The following is an 18,097-nucleotide window of genomic DNA, read 5'->3' on the forward strand; positions in this document are numbered from 1 at the left end:
TTTCAATTAGCATCAGTATTTATTTGCCTGGGTCATTGTTTACCTCAAGAACAAGACAGCCTGTTTTATTATATACATTCTCAATGTCCATGCAAAATATAACTGGGACATAAGGATTTCTAGCCCAGGCCTCCGGTCAGAGTGCCCCTGCTAAAAGCTTCAGAGGAAGGTGCAAAAACAAACAAACCCATAATGGACAATTTTGGAATAACCTGCCCCTGAGGTCTTCCTAACTTTGGCAGTTGGCATGTGCCTTGAAGCAGGATTCATATTCCTCCTAACGGGATGTTCTCCTTATCCATATAAATGGTTAACTCCCCCTCTTTATGGGTGGGAATTTCAAACTTGTCTTTTCCCCAACATTCTAAATGGAGATAATGGTAGAAGTCAATATCCTAGTGAACCAAGCAGGAAGCAAAGATTTGCATATGTGATTTGATTAGCTGCTGTTCATCAATTCCTTAACTGACTGTGAGATGCTAATAAGGATGCAGCAGAGATGTCATCTGATTGGTTAACATTGGTCCAGCCTTCAGTGTTAACCTTATAGAGGCTTACACATCACAGGACTTCTCAGCCAATCACAGGCCAGGATTTGGCATCTGTTTAGTCACCCAGGGGCTTCTGGCACAAGATGATTTAATAATATCCTAATGGTACAAATGGGTGGGAGTCACCAGGCTGGAGGGACAGGGAGAGCTGTTCAAATCAAGCACTTTGGTATCTGTTTATTCTGTCACTAAAAAGAGACAATTAAATGCAAAACCTAGAGTAACAGTGAAGAGAAACATGGAGGTTCCTGCTAGAAGCAGGAGATGGAAAAAGGAGTCAAAGCTCAGGCTGTGACATACCCTGCTCTGCAATGGCTGGGCACAGCAGCCTAGAACCTGGCCCGCTCTGTGCCTTCCATGTGAAGGAGGCCCCATTTCCTTACAGACTGCTAGGTCCACCCGGGTCATGCTCAGCCACAGTCTTTCCAAAATGCAGCATCAAGAATCAAGACCTTTTTTAACCAGCCTTCCTGTAGCATTTGTTAGCATCTGAAATGGCTGAAGGTGGCTGCAGTTTCCATAGGACAAGGCAGGTTCCCACTTTCCAGCCTCTGACTGTCACTGAGTGACCCACTTCCAAGAGAAAAAACTGTTGCTGTGCAAGGCAGAGCCCTTCCAAGCAGTGCCCACTCAAGGCTGCTGCCTCTGCCCTCACAACTTCATGAGACGAGCGATTTGGTCGCATCTCCTCCGGTCTCCAGCCCACAACTTGCTCTTGGTACGGAATTTCAGCAACTCTGCCTTGTAGTCCTGGTGGTGCATTGGACAGTAGTCCTGGGGTTCACAGAGCTCCTGAGAAGGGAAGGGAAGACACATTATCCAGCTAGAGCAAGGGAACCCTAGCCAGCCCATCTAGACAATTCCAATGGCGGGAGCTGGGTCTGCTGTGTTCTCAGTGGTATGTCATTGTTTCTTTGGTTTCACCTCACTGGTAACGAACACCTACTAGTGGGCAGCGGGGCACAGTCTAGTGGTCCAAGCACAGCAATGGAAGCTAGGAACTCAGTTCTAATCCCACTGCTAACACCGACTTTTCTGACTTGCTGCGGCCTTGAGGCAAGTCAGCCCCCATCGCAGAAGGTCTGAGACTCCTTATTCCCACCAGTTGGATGCCCTGCCATTACCATGTACTCAGGGAAGAACTCCTTGTAGCCTCCCTTCAGGACGTAGAGCTCAGGATAGTGCAGTGCAGGGTACTCATTCATGGCTCGATCTTCCGCCCTCAGATAGCGGCACCTTCAAACAGCAACATGTGGAGCTAAGTCAGACAGGCAGCAGCAGGCGTTATTTCAGCAAGGAGCACCCACCCCCTGCTAGCAGCCGTCTTTTCCCAGCTCTGACTAGACAGGACCTGCACTCACATCTTGGGGCCCCGTTCTGAGGAGAATTCACAGTGGAACACAAGGACAATGCGTTTCTGTGGCGTGGACGGGAACAGAGGCTTCTTCAGCAAGAACTCAAAGACATCTTCCTGCCTGTGAAAGTTCAGAGCCCCCTGCAGTGCAGAAAGGGGGGGGGGGGGAAGAAAGATCAATTCTCAGCAACACATGGGGATATTGACATCCCAGTTCCACCCCCTACTTCAGACCCTCCCCAGTTCCCTCACCTTTATGTGCCCCCCCCGATACTCATAGGGGTAGCGACAGTCGATGATGTAGAATGTCTCAATCAAGCTTTGGAATTGCCCAAAGAGAAGAGCAGCCACCTGTAAAGGATCCAATTTACACTTAAAGGATTCAACAATGAGGGGCAGCTCCCAGCCACACAACTTCCCCTTCTGAGACAGAACTGCTCTTCTTGCCAGGCCAGCAAGAGCCACAGGCTGTGTGCAGCAGGGATTGCTCAGCCAAAATACAAGAGAACATTCAAGTGACGCTTGTGGCTGGAAAAGGGTGCATCTAATTATGCTCCAGTGCTAACAAGCTTTGAAGGCTGGATTAAGGAGTCTTTCTCCACATTAATGCAGTCAAGACTTGAATCAGGATTCACAAGCAGCAGCTTCAACAGGCAGGTCAAATAGCCCCCACCAAGCAGCTCTCAGGAGTAACACACAAGGATGTTGGAGGGGAGGGAGAGGCAGAGCTGGGAGCACAGGCACGCTTGGGGTGGGGAAGGACACAGTTACAGACATGGGGGCAGGCCATTGCTCACAGTCTCCGGGGTGATGTATCTCAGATCCTGTTGCCTTCCTGTCACTGTCGGCAGCGCATACACCTAGAGAGACATTCTCAGTCCAGCTCAGAATCATAATAGCTGCAAGGACCCTGCTCTTCTAGATCCTCAAACTCAGACTGGTTTCCACCCCCCAGGCCCTCTGGTGACTGTCCCTCTATCCTTCACCCCCCATCCACTCAACCCACCCACATTCTCCATCCTCTGATTAAATCCATAACTGTTTCTTTGAGCACAGGATTCCTGTGTTTGCTGGGAGGTATTGCTCTCTGATCCTTGACTTACCTGCCACCTCCCTAGGGGCATCAGGATTTGATTTTGAATCAAAGATTGTTTAACATGTAGAAACCAAACCAGCTCCCTAGGAGTGTCTCTGGGGTTACGGCCTAGGATTCTCATCCCACTGCTGTGCAGCAAGGAAAATAACCAGCTCTGCACATCAAATTTAGGTGGTTCCTTCTCCCACATCAAGGCGTACCCCTTTCGAGAGCTGGGAGACTGCTCAGGGCACAGGTGGCTGCAGCAGACACAGACCTTAGAGAAGTCCCCGATGAGCTGTCGGAAGCCATAGTCCTGATCAAGAACTTTGACAATTTCCATGTCTGAGAGGGAGGCCGTCTTCTTCAGAGTTGCGCCCTGCAACCAATCAGGCAGCCATCAGCAATACACAAGCCAACCAGTCCCTAACCGGCTACTCCACTGTGTGGCTCTGCCCATATGGGCTGGCCAACACCCGTCTTACAGTTTCCCCAAAGCAAAGGCTGGACTACCCCCTCCAAAGTCCCTGGCATAAGAACGGCCAGATTGGGTCAGACCAAAGCTCCATCTATCCCAGTATCTTGTCTTCCAACAGTGGCCAATGCCAAGTGCCCCAGAATGAACAGGACAGGTAATCATCAAGTGATCCATCCCCTGTTACCCATTCTCAGCTTCTGGCAAACAAAGGCTAGGGACACCATCCCTGCCCATCCTGGCTAATAGCCATTGATGGACCTATCCTCCATGAATTTATCTAGTTCTTTTTTGAACCCTGTTGTAGTCTTGGCCTTCACAACATCCTCTGGCAAAGATCCTCTTGGCCTTCATAACATCCTCTGGCATATCCCCCCTTAGTCATCTCTTTTCCAACGTGAAAAGTCCCAGTCTTATTAATGTCTCCTCATATGGAAGCTGTTCCATACCCCAATCATTTTTGTTGCCCTTTTCTGAACCTTTTCCAATTCCAATATATCTTTTTGAGATGGAGAAACCACATTTGCACGTAGTATTCAAGATGTGGACGTACCATGGATTTATAGAGGCAATATGATATTTTGTCTTATTATCTATCCCTTTCTTAATGATTCCCAGGTCTGGCTCCCTTACCTGCTCCAGCTCCTCATAGACAGGGCTGCGTCTCAGTTTCACCTTGACTGGAGTTTCATTGTCCTGGCATCTCACTATTCGCTTCAGCACCGGTCTGTCCAACTTCTCTGGCATGGACGGTGAGCGGTACAGGCGACTTCTGTTGATAGAGACCTGCTTGGAGACAGACAAGAGGGGAAGGAAAGGCAAGTCACAAGGGGGCGCCATCTCCCCAGCTCAACACTTTCGGAGCAATGCTCCCTTCCCGGAAGCCTGGGTTGCAGAGGCCCATCTCTGTAAAGCCCCTTTGGAGCTGGAAGCAGAGCAGCTCCTCCTAGAATGGCAATAAGTGGATAGTGAGCAATGCCAGCCCAAGCAGCACCCCCCAGTCCAAGAATGATTTTTGCCCTGCAGGATACAAGCTTTGCCCAGACACCTGGGCAGGTCTGATTTAATGACGTATTAGTAGGTAAGCTCACTCACTTCACTGACATTGATGTCCTGTGTGAGGAGGGGTCCAGAGAGCAGGACAGCCATGCTGGAGGACAGGTTCCCAGCCACTGGTTTCTGGGGGGGAATAGAAACAGCATTAACCACAAGCACAACTCACCTGAAATCACTGTCAGGCATCCAGTGACCAAGAGTAACCCGTAGCTGTGTGCTGCTGTGCCCAGTGATGGAGGGAGAACACACAGCTAGGGATCTGCTAGTGTCCAGGAGGGCTGCTCACCACATCCCAGGTCGCTCCACTCCTCCAGCTGTGGAAGGAGAGAGGTGAGCTCTGCCTCTTCTCCAGTGGAGCTCAGGCTGCCAATACTTTGTCCAGCTAAACACTATCAAAGCTGCCCGGCTCCCTAGAAATATCCAGAATGCTCCCAAACACCTGCTGGCTCTTGGTAGCCTGTCAGTCCAGACCAGGACAGACTCTGCAGTGTCTACTTCCCCAGCCTGTGAACTGCTCCATGAAGCACACAGTGGAGTACATGCAGGGCAGATGATGACTATGCCTGGCTCCTCTCACCTCCATGTCTTCTTGTTCATTGGGGAAGAGCTCTTCAAAGCTGTCCAAGTTCTCTGCCATTCTGCGTGGATGCGGTGCCACTGCAGCAATTGGGCTGCCCAAATCTTTCACTTCACACTCCTCCAAGCCCCCTGCATCCTGACAGGGGAAGAGATGGAGTTACAGTCCTGCAACGGTGCCTTGTTCCCACCCAGGCAAGCTGCACTGCAGATCCCAGACCTGCTCTGCCATGCTGTCAGTGCCACTCACTGACAGTAACTCCTGATGGTCGAGAACCAGACTCCATATGGTCAGTCTGTTAACTAATCCCAAAGAGTACTGCCTAGGGCTGTTGCAGAGCAGACTTCCCTGACTGCCCCCAGTGTCAAACCAATTCACAAACCTGTGAACTCTCTGATTCCTGCTCTCCACAGGAAGCAGGGCTTCAGACAAGGCACAGACAGTGCCCCCATAAGAAAAGGGAGATCTGACCCAGCCTGCCCCCCTCCTCCACATCTCAGAGGAGGGCTCATCCCCATCCAGCCCTGTCTATCATCAGGGGAGGGATAGCTCAGTGGTTTGAGCATTGGCCTGCTAAACTCAGGGTTGAGAGTTCAATCCTTGAGGGGGCCACTTAGGGATCTGGGGCAAAATCAGTACTTGGTCCTGCTAGTGAAGGCAGGGGACTGGATTTGATGACCTTTCAGGGTCCCTTCCAGCTCTATGAGATAGGTATATCTCCATATATTATATTAAATATCATTGGCATTATCCTCTCCACACTCACCATATCAGGTCATTGGATACTGAGAAGCCTGAAGCATTAACTCACCAGCTGAGCTGTTGCTCTCTTTCGAAACAGCAGGGACCTAGGCATTTGCCACCCTGGGCGCTTAAACCAGCGGCCCTCCTGAAACAAGAGAAAGGGGAAAGGGCCTTGAGCTGAGAGCTGGCCACATCCGCCACCTCCAGGGTCAAGAGCCTAAGACAGTTTCAAACCTCCCCCGGCATTAAACAGGCCCTGGATCTTGGTTAGGAGTAGATTCAGCACCACAGTTAGTGGGGAAGGAGGAAAGGCAATTTGGGGATCCTAGAGGATTACCCCCTTCCATATTCAGTGCTTGGTAAGGATTCTGTGCTACAGAGCTGCAGTACTGACATGTGCTCCCATCTGCCACCACTTCCAGCAAATGCCTGTGCAGCCCCCCGGCCCCATCCAGCAGGTACTCACGTTTTCCTTGTTCAGGGAGTTGTCTATCTCGTTGCCTTCTCGCTGCATGGAGCCTGGGGAACTCGGTGTGCTGCATAATACCTGGGGCTACAATGCACAGAAGGGATCGCTCACTGGGACAATGGTAAACAAGAGCCCTGAGACCTGCAGTCAGTGTCCCACTGCACCTAGCCTCCTTACACCAGCCCACAGCATTTCCTGGGCCTGCTCAGATGCCCCAGCTCCTCCCGGTAACAAAATAACCTGTCTCCCAACGAAGAGGAGTCACTTACCAGGAAAGATTTTACATTCTGCCTCTGTGCCTCTCTGCAGGGAGAAAAACAGCCTGTCAGAGTGTCCTGGGGCTTGCTCTGCTGTCCAGCCTGCACGTCCTCAGGGGGGACCCACCCACTTCAGTATGTCCCTGCAGAACTTATGCCGAATGACAATACTCAGCACTAACACAGCACCCTGGTGATGCTCAGCAGGCAGGACAAGACGATTATCCCATTTTATGGAAGGGACACTGAGTCTCGGAGAAACAGAATCTCGCCCCAGGCCACATGGTGAGTCACTGACAGAGCTGGGATTAGAACTCAGGGATCCTGCCCCTCATTTTACAGATCATCCCCCTATTTATGCTGAACAGGACATGGCTGGCCAGCTGCAAACTGTCTCTGTCATATTTCCAGAGTCTTGTGTAAAACTGAGTAAGAAATAATACCACACCCAATGCAACTGGTGCTCCCAGGATGACCCTAAAAACCAAGTTTCCACATCACAAAAAACACTGCTTTGTCAGTAGGCTCAGAAAAGAGAGATTGAATTGTTCCCTTCAAAGGCCTCCAGACCCAAACTCCACCTCTCCGGGCCCAGGCAGGACTGAAACCAGAAAATACGTACTACATGGGGCCAGCTAAAGACGACGTGGGGAGCCGCTCTAGGCAAGAACCTGCGGGCTGTCTATAATCAGCAGGAGGCTGCCTCATGAGAGGAACATGTTGATGGGTGTGTAGGAGAGAAAACAGCCATTTCTGACAGCAGCCTAGCCACATGCACCACCTGGTCTGGAATGTTCCCTGCATGGGTGGGCAGAGCAGGGAAGCAATAAGCTCCCATCTAGGAAACTCTGAACAAACGTCAAAGATTGTTCTCTTGTGTATTGCAGTAGTGTCCAAAGGCCCTGCTTGGGCATCACTGCGCCGGCACTGCCCCAAAGAGCTCAGTCTAATCTGAAATAGGGCTTGCCAAGTGAGCGTGCCAGACAGAGGAGGGTGTGCATGTGCTGGAGGGATGGGATCTGATCCAGCCTTAACCATGGGGCTGGATGCTGCAGTCATCCTGTTAATTTTACAAACTGCACTCAGCCCAGTCAGCCTTGCTGTCATTACATTAAAATAAAAAAATAACGTGCAGGGTCTCAGCAGAAGTGGTTCTTGAGGAAGGATTTGAGGGAGAAGAGACCAGTGGCCTGCTGTACTAATTTAGATGGAATATGGGCTGAAGGTGTTAACATAACCCAGTCACTGTCCAACATTAAACTCTATTAAACAAGGTCTGGGGTTTGGTATACAGAGACCACAGCCTGCTTAGTACTATGGCAGACACATCATTAAAAATCCTTTTTAATCTTTTATTAAAGATGCAGAAAAGAAGGAAAGCAGTTAAGGCATTTCAAATGTGAAGTATTAAGTAAGGCTTTCATTTTAACATCCCTTGTTCCCTTTCCTGTTAGCTGTAAGGAGTTTTATAAGAAAAAACCCCTTGTGTGACAGTCTATTTGATGGTCTCAAAGATGAACTAGGTAATACTTAGTCCTGCCATGAGTGCAGGGGACTAGACTAGATAACCTCTCAAGGTCCCTTCCAGTCCTATGATAATTACTGTCCTCTTTGGTAAGAGTGAAAAGATTAGTTGAGATGAGCTGAAGCTGTTGTTGTTGCTACTTCTGTTAAAGTCCTAAACTGTCCCTTTGGGGAAAAGAAGTTAGTTGAGATTGATGACAGCTGAAGCAGCAGCAACAGCTCCAGTTTAAATCCAATCTTGTTTCATCTCAGTTGGTGGTTGGGATTCAGCTGGAGCCGCTATGGGTGGCAATGTCATCTGGCTCAGTCTGGTCAGGACATTGCTCAGGATTAAGGTAACAGAGGCCCAGAAACCCAGGAGATGGTGGGGGTGACAGCCATGATGGCAAAGCTTGCTTCCATTTGTTCTTCCCTATTTTCTTCCCCAAATCTCTTTCTTTAAGGACTGATAAAAGGAACAGTGGGTAAAATAGCTGTTGTAATAACTGGCCCTACAACTTTACCTTAACTGTATGAAAGTTCTAAGATGTTACCTGTAATAACAGATGTTAATGAAAGTAGGTCAAATTGTTTTCAGTAATGAATGTTTACTATTTGGTCCACCAGTTAGGGCTAGTTTCTGACATACCAATTTTGGTTACTTAATTTCTGGTTCCACATCATCTGTTTACCAGGCATGATTTTAATATATTCTTTGAGTTATATCAAAGTTGCCTTTTTGTTTAGACTAATTCAGTTTTTCTGTCTCCCTTTTGTATCTTGTCCCATCAACATTTGTTGTCATAGGCTATTGTCACATATTATGAACATTTATATGCTTATTACAGTTGAGCTCATAATTAAGAGTAAATTTGTAGACCTAATTATTACAACAAGCCTTCAGATTTACTCAGAGATCTTTTTTGATTTTACCTTGCTGCTCTTTTCACATGTGAGCACAGCAATGCAGGTATATGCCAGAAATGGTGCCTGCCTGACCGTGCTGGAGAACAGGACAGGTACTGTACGGACAGCTGCAGCACAGAACTTCATTTCACCCCCTCGCACGCCTCAATCATATTTTGGAAGGATCTCATCAAAGGGAATTCAATTACTGTGGCCCGTTTAGTCCTTGGTCTCTCCATTGAGGCTGCTGACAAACCAGTGGTTTTTTGTGATATGAAAACCTCTGAACTAGGAACTGGGCTGAGTCGGTTTAAAAAACACACAATGCTCATTTCACATGAGAACCAGAGCCACAGAATAGGAACTACTTTTGGTTACTACTAACGGTAGCCAGATCTGAACAGCTGATTGGAGGTGAAGGAGTCCATATCATTACTCACCCTCTCCGTAAATTAATGGTGGTTATGATTAAATAGAGTTCAAAAGGAAAAGGAGTGCAAAGACTCAGCAGCTGGAAAGGAAAGGTTTGCATGACATGGCACATGGCGCACTCCAGCTAGAACCTAAATGTTAACACTCCTTGCTTAACTACACAGTATCTTCCAGCCAGGAGTCACTGACATTTTATAAAGATAAGAACACTATCTGGACAGGTCAGGAAAGATCCCTGCTACTTTTGAGGGGGAATCTCTTCCTCAGCCCAAGCGTGGTATGTATTGCCATTTCAGAGCATATCATTCTTCATCTGATCTGGCTCATTAACAGGAACTACAGATACTGTAGTGATGGGTGCTCATAGAAGAGCCCTGATATACAGAACTTACAGCCCATCCTGAGGTCCTGATGAGTCCACCCGACCTGCAACTGAAGAGAGATAAGTCAGCAAAACACAGCTGGCATGAGCATGGAGAATAAAGTAGGAGCAATTATGTGAAATGAAGAAAAGGCATCTAGAGTCTCCTGTGGCCAACATTCTGTGACTACCCACGATGAGAGATTAGACAGAAAAGGATAATGGTAGGCTGACTATCAGGAATACCTCCTAGTGAGGAGACCCAGGCTGTGGAATGGTCTCCAGGAAGTAACTGGAGACATTTCAAACTACAGTGGGAAAAATTCTAGAAATTATACAGCTGGGCTCAGTACTGGACAGTCCCAAGGGATGGATGAGACAAATTTGAAGATTTTGAAATTCACAAAACTAGTAAAGCAGCGTTTCCTGATTTAACTTGTTCAAGGAAGACTATATTTGTAACCTTCACTTTTAAGGCAGAGTGAGACCGGGGATGTGCTCCACTAATATTGCTGATGTGTTGCAACAGCATCCCTAGGTTTATGTAAACTGTAAAGACAAATTATCCCATGTGCCAATGCTTTCCATGCTTTGGCAACAGCACAGTTAGAGAACAGTTCAAGGGAGCATTCTAAGAGAATAGCTACAACAGCCAATCTTTTCACTATAAGGATGGCAGAGTCCTTTCCACCTGGCTAGGCTGTGAAGCCTCAGCCTTGTGGAAGCTGGGCTCATTTTGGACTGTCTCATATTGAAGGGGTGTACAGCTGGAGTTGAGGATTCTGAGAGTCTTGGCACCATTATTAACAATTACAAGCACTGACTGTTGGAAATGGCTAGTCAAGTGAGTTGCAGCTACTGCCTATACTATGCAAAATGTGCTTGTTTTACTTGTCTTCATCTAACCACAACCCATCTATCTGTTTAATCCACCTGGTGAATCTTTTCATAATCCCAGAATGAGAGAGTTCTCAGGAACTCTATTACTTATTTAACAGCACATAGCAAAATGAGGTACTGGTCCTTGCCACCAGCATAATAGCAAGCAATACAACTAGGGCTAAGGCTCAGAATTTTGTCCCAGCCAGTCAGCTCTTACCAGCCATGTCTGGGGAATGGGTGAAATTGAAGGCAGGCATCTCCTCACCACTGCTGAGATCAGACAGATCTAGACAGCACTTTGGTGTATCCCTGCAACAACAAATCAAAATCAAAAGTATCAGGGGATGGGGAAAATTGTGACATTTTTGTAAATCAGCATGTGGACATCAAGGTATGAGACTGCACTGGATCCAACAGCAGGATCTCTGTCAGAACTCTTTTCTGCAGCATGCACCCACTTAGAGCCGCCGGAACCATAAGAGGTACCTTCCCCGCCCTATCCAAAGAACTCAGAACCTGAGCTTTGTGAGGCATTTCGGAAGGTCTTGAGGGTGCCTTTATAAAAAGATGAGGTTTAGTGGCCATGCTGTTCACACCAAGAAACGTTTTTTTTTTAAATGAGAAGCCCCCCCCCCCGAGTTTCTTGCAGGAGCCGATGCTGGGACAGAGAGTCTTATAGTCCTCTTGGTTCCTTTTGAACAGGCCTTGCAGGCATCACAACCTTTAGACTAAAGTTGTTTTCAACACAGTAACGCAAACACTAAACAGCAAGAAATCCTAAATTTAGGCCTGAATTTATCAACCCTCCCCCCACCCATCAAGAGCAAGCTGCTGACCCAATCCTTGTAGTAGGAGCACTAGTTGATGGGTTCATCCTGACCCAAGCTGAGCAAAGAGACTGCTCTTACCCCCCCCCCCGCACTACTTGGGGCGATCAGAAGCACTATTCGGTCTCTGCCTGCTGGGCAGCCTGCCGGCAGGTGGATGAAACACCAAAGGAACAAGCGAAGCTTGTCCCTGGCCCCTAGGCTGCTAGGGGCCGTTTGCTGGCAGGGCGGGTGGAGGGCAGATTTCCTTCCCATTGGGGTGGGTGCCGAGTCTGTCCCCCGGCACTGCACTCCCGCCCGGGGCTGTGCCTCATCCCCGCTCCCCGCCAGGAGAGTTTCCCCGCGTGCTCCCAGCCCCGGGGCGGCGAGACGGGATTTACCCAGCCCAGGTGCTGAGGTTCCTAAAGCCCCGAGCGAGGCCGGTGACCGGGGTGCGGGGCAGCTCCGGGGTGAAGGGCAGGGAGAGCTCGGTGTCCCGCAGCAAGTCCAGCACCATCCTGCAGCTGGCTCGGAAGCCGAGACGCGAGCGGGGGCCGCCGGGGGCCCCGGGGGAGAGACTCCCGGCCATGGCGCCGCGGGACCGCCACCTAGGAGCACACAAGCCGGGTCACCCGCGGCCCATCGCCCGGGCCTCCGGGCGCCCGCGGGTCCCGGCCCGCTCGCTCGCCCCCCAGCCGCGCGCCGCCCTCATTGACCCGCCGGCGCCGCGCCGCGCCGCTCCGCCGCGCCCCGCTGGTCCCTGGCCCGGTCTCGCCCCGAGCCCACAGACGGGGAACTTAAACCTGCCGCCGGATCCCAGCCAATCACAGAGATTGTTGCCGACCGTAGCCAATCAGGGCGACCGGGGGACGGGACCAAACACAAGGGCCGCTCTCTGATTGGGTAATGTCCGCGTGACTCGAGCGAAGTGAGAACCTATTGGGGGAGAGAATGGCGGGCGGGACGTTGCTTTTGATATTGCACGGATGTAAGGGGTTCCGCCCATGTCTAGCGCTTATTGGCTCCGTGAAGCCAATCACCGCCCCCGGGAGCACGTGATTCGTGGGGGCGCGGTCTGTAAGTATTAGTGAGGGGGGAGTGCCCCCTAGTCCCCAGGCGAACCCCGCCTGGTGACGTGGCTCCGCGCACGCGCCCGCCAGTGGCCATGCTGCCCGCGCCTCGCGCGCCGTGTGGCTGGGAGCCGCTGGGCCGCAGGTACGGGCGCGCGGCCCGGACCCCGGGGCTGTAACGGCCGGGCCGTGTCTGAGCCGCGCTCCCGTAACCCGCTGCGCTGCGCTGCCCGGGCGCCCTGTTCCCGCGCGGGGCCGGGGGGAGGCTCCCCCACTCACCGCTCCCCGAGCCGCGCCTCCGGCAGCCCTTCGCGGAGCAGGGACCGGGCGGCTCCGCGGGGCTGGGTGCAGCGGGGCCGGGTGGGACGGTCCCTGCCCCGGCGCGTGTCCCGGCAACGATCACGGGGATTCCTGCGGGGGCTGCTCCAGCGCCCGACACGCGGTGACCGTCCCCCGGCTCACGCTGCGCTGCTGCGGCCTGACGGGCCTTTCCCTGCGCTGCCCCCAGCACGGCTGGATGCTCCGCTGGCAGGCGCCCGCCGCTGCTGGGCCAGGGCGAGTCCGCTTGGGGCTCCTAGGTGACCCCGGGGGATAGAACTGGCCCTGCTGCCTGTGGGTGGCGCTCGGGCTTCAGTCAGGGTCAGGCGGTGCAGGAACAGGGCATGCTTGACACCCTGTTTGCATTACTTCATCTTCATAATGCTCCTTAGCCCGTGTCTCGCTGGGCTGACAACCCTCTTGAGGCTCAGATCAATTAATTTGGAGGCTGTCTCACCCAGAGCCCTTTGGCTGCCTTCAAAGGTGGTGACTGCTTCCCCTTGGTTTAGAATCATTCTCTGAAGCTCAGTTTTTAGCTGACTCCACTTATTTAAGAGAATTCTATCCCCTGTGCGGACACTGACTTTTCAGAAGTCAGTGTTTTCTATGGGCCGAGGGGTAGGATGGGTCCCTGAGCTAGCTGTGTTGTAGGGAAGGGTTGTGAGCTCTGTCTCGGGTGGAGAATTGATTTTCTTCCATAACTGGCATACAGTTCTCTGTTTCATGACCCTCTTGTTCTTGGATGTGAAGAGCCTGCCTCTGGAAAAGCGTCTGTATGTGAGACAGACAGGTGGGTGGAAACACATGGTATGCAGAAGCTTTCTGTCTAGATTATAAATAGTTAGCAGACATTTGCCTATGGCCTTAGAGAAAAAATGCATATAATTAATGGGGCAAGAATTTCAAAGAGGAAAGAGAGCTGGTGATGACAAATGTCTCTGTTTAGGATTATTTCTATGGCTGCAAGGGAGAACATGATGTTTAATGTAGTGAGAGCTTGGGGGGAAGAATGAGCAATTTGTGCTGGAAAACATCAAGAGTGAGTTGGATGGAGGATGACCCGGGGCATAAGAGCGGCCAGACTGGGTCAGACCAAAGGTCCATCTAGCCCAGTATCCTGTCTCCTGACTGTGACCAATGCCAGGTGCCCCAGAGGGAATGAACAGAACAGGGAATCATCAAGTGATCCATCCCGTTGCCCATTCCCAGCTTCTGGCAAACAGACACTAGGGACATTATCCCTGCCCATCCTGGCTAATAGCCACTGATGGATCTATCCTCCATGAACTTGCCTAGTTCTTTTTTGAACTCTGTTGTAGTCTTGGGCTTCATAATATCCTCTGGCAAGAAGTTCCACAGGTTGACTGTGCGATGTGTGAAAAAATACTTCCTTTTGGTTGTTTTAAAATCTGCTACCTATTAATTTCATTTGGTGACCCCTAGTTCTTGTGTTATGAGAAGGAGTAAATAACACTTCCTTATTTACTTTCTCCACACTAGTTATGATTTTATAGACCTCTACCATATCCCCCCCTTAGTCATCTCTTTTCCAAGATGAATAGTCCCAGTCTTATTAATCTCTTGTCATACAGAAGTTGTTCCATCCCCCTCATTGTTTTTGTTGCCCTTCTCTGTACTTTTCCCAATTCTAGTATATCTTTTTGAGATGGGGCGATCACATCTGCACGCAGTATTCAAGATGTGGGCATACCATGGATTTATATAGAGGCAATATGATATTTTCTGTCTTACCATCCATCCCTTTCTTAATGATTCCCAACATTCTGTTTGCTTTTTTGACTGCCGCTGCACATTGAGTGGATGTTTTCAGAGAACTAACCACTATGACTCCAAGATCTTTCTTGAGTGGTAACAGCCAATTTAGACCCCAGCATTTTATATGTATAGTTGGGATTATGGTTTCCAATGTGCATTACTTTGCATTTATCAACATTGAATTTCATCTGCCATTTTGTTGCCCATTCACCCAGTTTTATGAGTTCTCTTTGTAACTCTTCACCACTATTTACCCCTCTCCATTCTGAAAACTGACCATTTATTCCTACCCTTTGTTTCCTATCTTTTAACCAGGTTTCAGAGGGGTAGCCGTGTTAGTCTGTATCAGTAAAAACAACGAGGAGTCCTTCTGGCACCTTAGAGACTAACACATTTATTTGGGCATAAGCTTTCATGGGCTAGAACCCACTTCATCAGATGCATGGAGTGGAAAATACAGTAAGCAGGTATATATATTACAGCACATGAAAAGATGGGAGTTGCCTTATCAAGTGGGGGGTCAGTGCTAACGAGGCCAATTCAATTAGGGTGGATGTGGCCCATTCCCAGCAGTTGACAAGAAGGGGTGAGTATCAACAGAGAGAAAATTATTTTTTTCCCTCTGTTGATATTCACCCCTTCTTGTCAACTGGTGGGTTTTAGCCCATGAAAGCTTATGCCCAAATAAATTTGTTAGTCTCTAAGGTGCCACAAGGACTCCTCGTTGTTCTATCTTTTAACCAGTTACTGATCCATGAGAGGACCTTCCCTCTTATCCCATGAGAGTTTACTTTGCTTAAGAGCCTTTGGTGAGGGACCTTATCAAAAGCTTTCTGAAAATCTAAGTACACTATATTCACTGGATCACCCGTGTCCACATGCTTGTTGACCCCCTCAAAGAATTCTAGTAGATTGTTGAGGCATGATTTCCCTTTACAAAAACCATGTTGACTCTTCCCCAACAAATTATGTTCATCTATGTGTCTGACAATTCTGTTCTTTACTATAGTTTCAACCGGTTTGTCTGGTACAGAAGTCAGGCTTACCGGCCTCTAATTGCCAGGATCACCTCTGGAGCCCTTTTTAAAAATTGGCGTCACATTAGCTATTCTCAAGTCATTTGGTAGATAAGCTGATTTAAATGATAGGTTACAGACTACAGTTAGTAGTTCTGCAATTTCACATTTGAGTTACTTCAGAACTCGGGTGAATACCATCTGGTCCTGGTGACTTATTACCATTTAGTTTATCAATTTGTTCCAAAACCTCTTCTAATGACACCTCAATCTGGGACAGTTCCTCAGATTTGTCACCTAAAAAGAATGGCTCAGGTTTGGGAATCTCTCTCTCATCCTCAGCCATGAAGACCGATGCAAATACAGGCAAGTCTCATCTTATGCTGGGGTTACGTTCCGTTGTCAGCACGTAAAGTGAAAATTGCGTATAGTCAAAATTACATTGAGTGTAATGGTGGGCGGAATCGCCCGCACTACGGGTACAGTATTTAAATTATTTTTCTTTTTTTTTGTTTTAGTTTTTGCCGACCATGCAAAGCTGAATTTGCGCATGTTAAATGCACATAAGATGAGACTCGCTTCTAATTCATTTAGTTTCTCCGCAATGGCCTTATTGTCCTTGAGTGCTCCTTTAGCATCTCGATCGTCCAGTTGGCCCACTGGTTGTTTAGCAGGCTTCCTGCTTCTCATGTACTTAAAACATTTTTTTGCTATTACTTTTTGAGTCTTTGGCTAGCTGTTTTTCAAATTCTTTTTGGGCCTTCCTAATTATATTTTTACACCTCATTTGCCAGAGTTTATGCTCCTTTCTATTTTCCTCACTAGGATTTAACTTCCACTTTTTAAGGGATGCCTTTTTGCCTTTCACTGCTTCTTTTACTTTGTTGTTTAGCCACAGTGGCACTTTTTTGGTTCTCTTACTATGTTTTTTAATTTGGGATACACGTTTAAGTTGAGCCTCTATTATGGGTCAACTTAAAAAGTCATTAAAAAGTTTCCATGCAGCTTGCAGGATTTCACTTTTTGCACTGTACCTTTTAATTTCTGTTTAACTAACCTCCTCATTTTTGTGTAGTCCCCCTTTCTGAAATTAAATGCTACAGTGTTGGGCTGATGTGGTGTTTTCCCGCCACAGGGATGTTAAATTTCATTATATTATGGTCACTATTACCAAGCAGTCCAGCTATATTCACCTCTTGGACTAGATCCTGTGCTCCACTTAGGGCTAAATCAAGAATTGCCTCTTCTCTTGTGGTTTCCAGGACTAGCTGTCCAAGACGCAGTCGTTTAAGGTGTCTAGAAACTTTATCTCTGCATCCCGTCCTGAGGTGACATGTACCCAGTCAATGTGGGGATAGTTGAAATCCCCCATTATTATTGAGATTTTTATTTTAATAGCCTCTCTAATCTCCCTGAGCATTTCACAGTCACAATCACCATCTTGGTCAGGTGGTCGGTAATATATCTCTACTGCTATATTCTTATTAATTGAGCATGGAATTACTATCCTTAGAGATTCTATGGTATAGTTTGGTTCATTTAAGATTTTTACTTCATTTGATTCTATGCTTTCTTTCACATATAGTGTCACTCCCCCACCAGCACGACCTGGTTCACTGACTCAGATACCGCCCTTCTCCCAGTCTCCTTCCTTGCCCAGAATTCCCATTGTTGCTTTCAGGAAAGTGGCACTACATATCCCAGTAGAGATGTTGCTGTTGCAGAGTGGAACTCTTGGGATTAATCTCCCAGTAGCCTTGTAGACACTCAAAAGTCCTGAGGGAGTATGTAAAGCTATGGTAAGATGTGGGGCTGTAGATTTAGTTTTGTCACATTGCTTATTTGTCATATATTTTTACTCTGACAGTTGAGATCTCATCCTATTTACTAAGCACGGCCACTTCTTGACCCTGTATAAAACATACAGTCCCCCACACTAAGAAGCTTAGTCTAAAAGATAAACAGAAAATAAGATGGGAAGAAGGTGTTACATTCAAGCATTTTCCTGAGTCACCATTTTCTGTTTTGTAGACGAGGCTGAAGGGATCCCTGCTGATGGCAATAGGTATTTGGGATGAGACCCCTTGACTTGTTCTTATGTCCTTGGCCTGATAGGAAGAGTGTATAAATCAGCCACTGATACTTGCTACATTATAGAAATCTACCAGTTAATGAAGATTTAGCTTAATTGGCAGTTGGCTATTTGACTCTTAAAGAGATATACATCTGCATTTTTGAGTTTTGTAGATCTATAGTTGTATCTATTTGACTGTTTTCCTTCCCCCTCCTTTGTAAACTCTGGGGCAAGGACTGTCTCTCTGTGTCTCAGAGTAGCAGCTGTGTTAGTCTGTATCCGCAAAAAGAACAGGAGTACTTGTGGCACCTTAGAGACTAACAAATTTATTAGAGCATAAGCTTTCGTGGGCTACAACCCACTTCTTCGGATGCATATGCATCCGAAGAAGTGGG

The 18,097-nt window shown here is 48.4% G+C and overlaps 2 protein-coding genes across 4 annotated transcripts in view; one reads left to right on the plus strand and one right to left on the minus strand.

The window, feature by feature from the left end:
- Positions 1–881: 881 nt before the first annotated feature.
- Positions 882–12,083, minus strand: CDC25C (cell division cycle 25C). Of its 2 annotated transcripts, XM_029913421.1 has the most exons (15): positions 11,850–12,082; positions 10,860–10,951; positions 9,792–9,831; positions 6,571–6,604; positions 6,299–6,385; positions 5,900–5,977; positions 5,089–5,226; positions 4,551–4,634; positions 4,089–4,241; positions 3,258–3,359; positions 2,703–2,765; positions 2,158–2,256; positions 1,913–2,046; positions 1,676–1,787; positions 882–1,343 (listed from the first exon to the last, which is right to left on the minus strand). In XM_029913421.1, exons 1-15 carry the CDS (start codon positions 12,035–12,037, stop codon positions 1,203–1,205), a joined length of 1,545 nt encoding a protein of 514 aa, XP_029769281.1. In that variant the 5' UTR covers positions 12,038–12,082; the 3' UTR covers positions 882–1,202. The 2 variants fall into 2 exon arrangements, with proteins under 2 accessions (XP_029769281.1, XP_029769282.1); XM_029913422.1 differs by lacking the exon at positions 2,703–2,765 and having other exon boundaries at positions 11,850–12,083.
- Positions 12,084–12,566: 483 nt separating this feature from the next.
- SLBP (stem-loop binding protein) overlaps positions 12,567–18,097 on the plus strand; it is an 8,657-nt gene continuing 3,126 nt past the window's right edge. The window contains exons 1-2 of one of the 2 annotated variants that reach the window (XM_026659387.1): positions 12,567–12,663; positions 13,549–13,626. In XM_026659387.1, coding sequence (XP_026515172.1) covers positions 12,614–12,663; positions 13,549–13,626 — 128 coding nt within the window. In that variant the 5' untranslated portion in view covers positions 12,567–12,613. The remainder of the gene's footprint in view (positions 12,664–13,548; positions 13,627–18,097) is intronic. The other variant, XM_026659389.1, reaches the window with a different exon arrangement.

This window comes from Terrapene carolina, unplaced genomic scaffold, assembly GCF_002925995.2.
Source record: "Terrapene carolina triunguis isolate 2854851 unplaced genomic scaffold, T_m_triunguis-2.0 Scaffold629, whole genome shotgun sequence".
NCBI classification, from domain to species: Eukaryota; Metazoa; Chordata; order Testudines; family Emydidae; genus Terrapene; species Terrapene triunguis.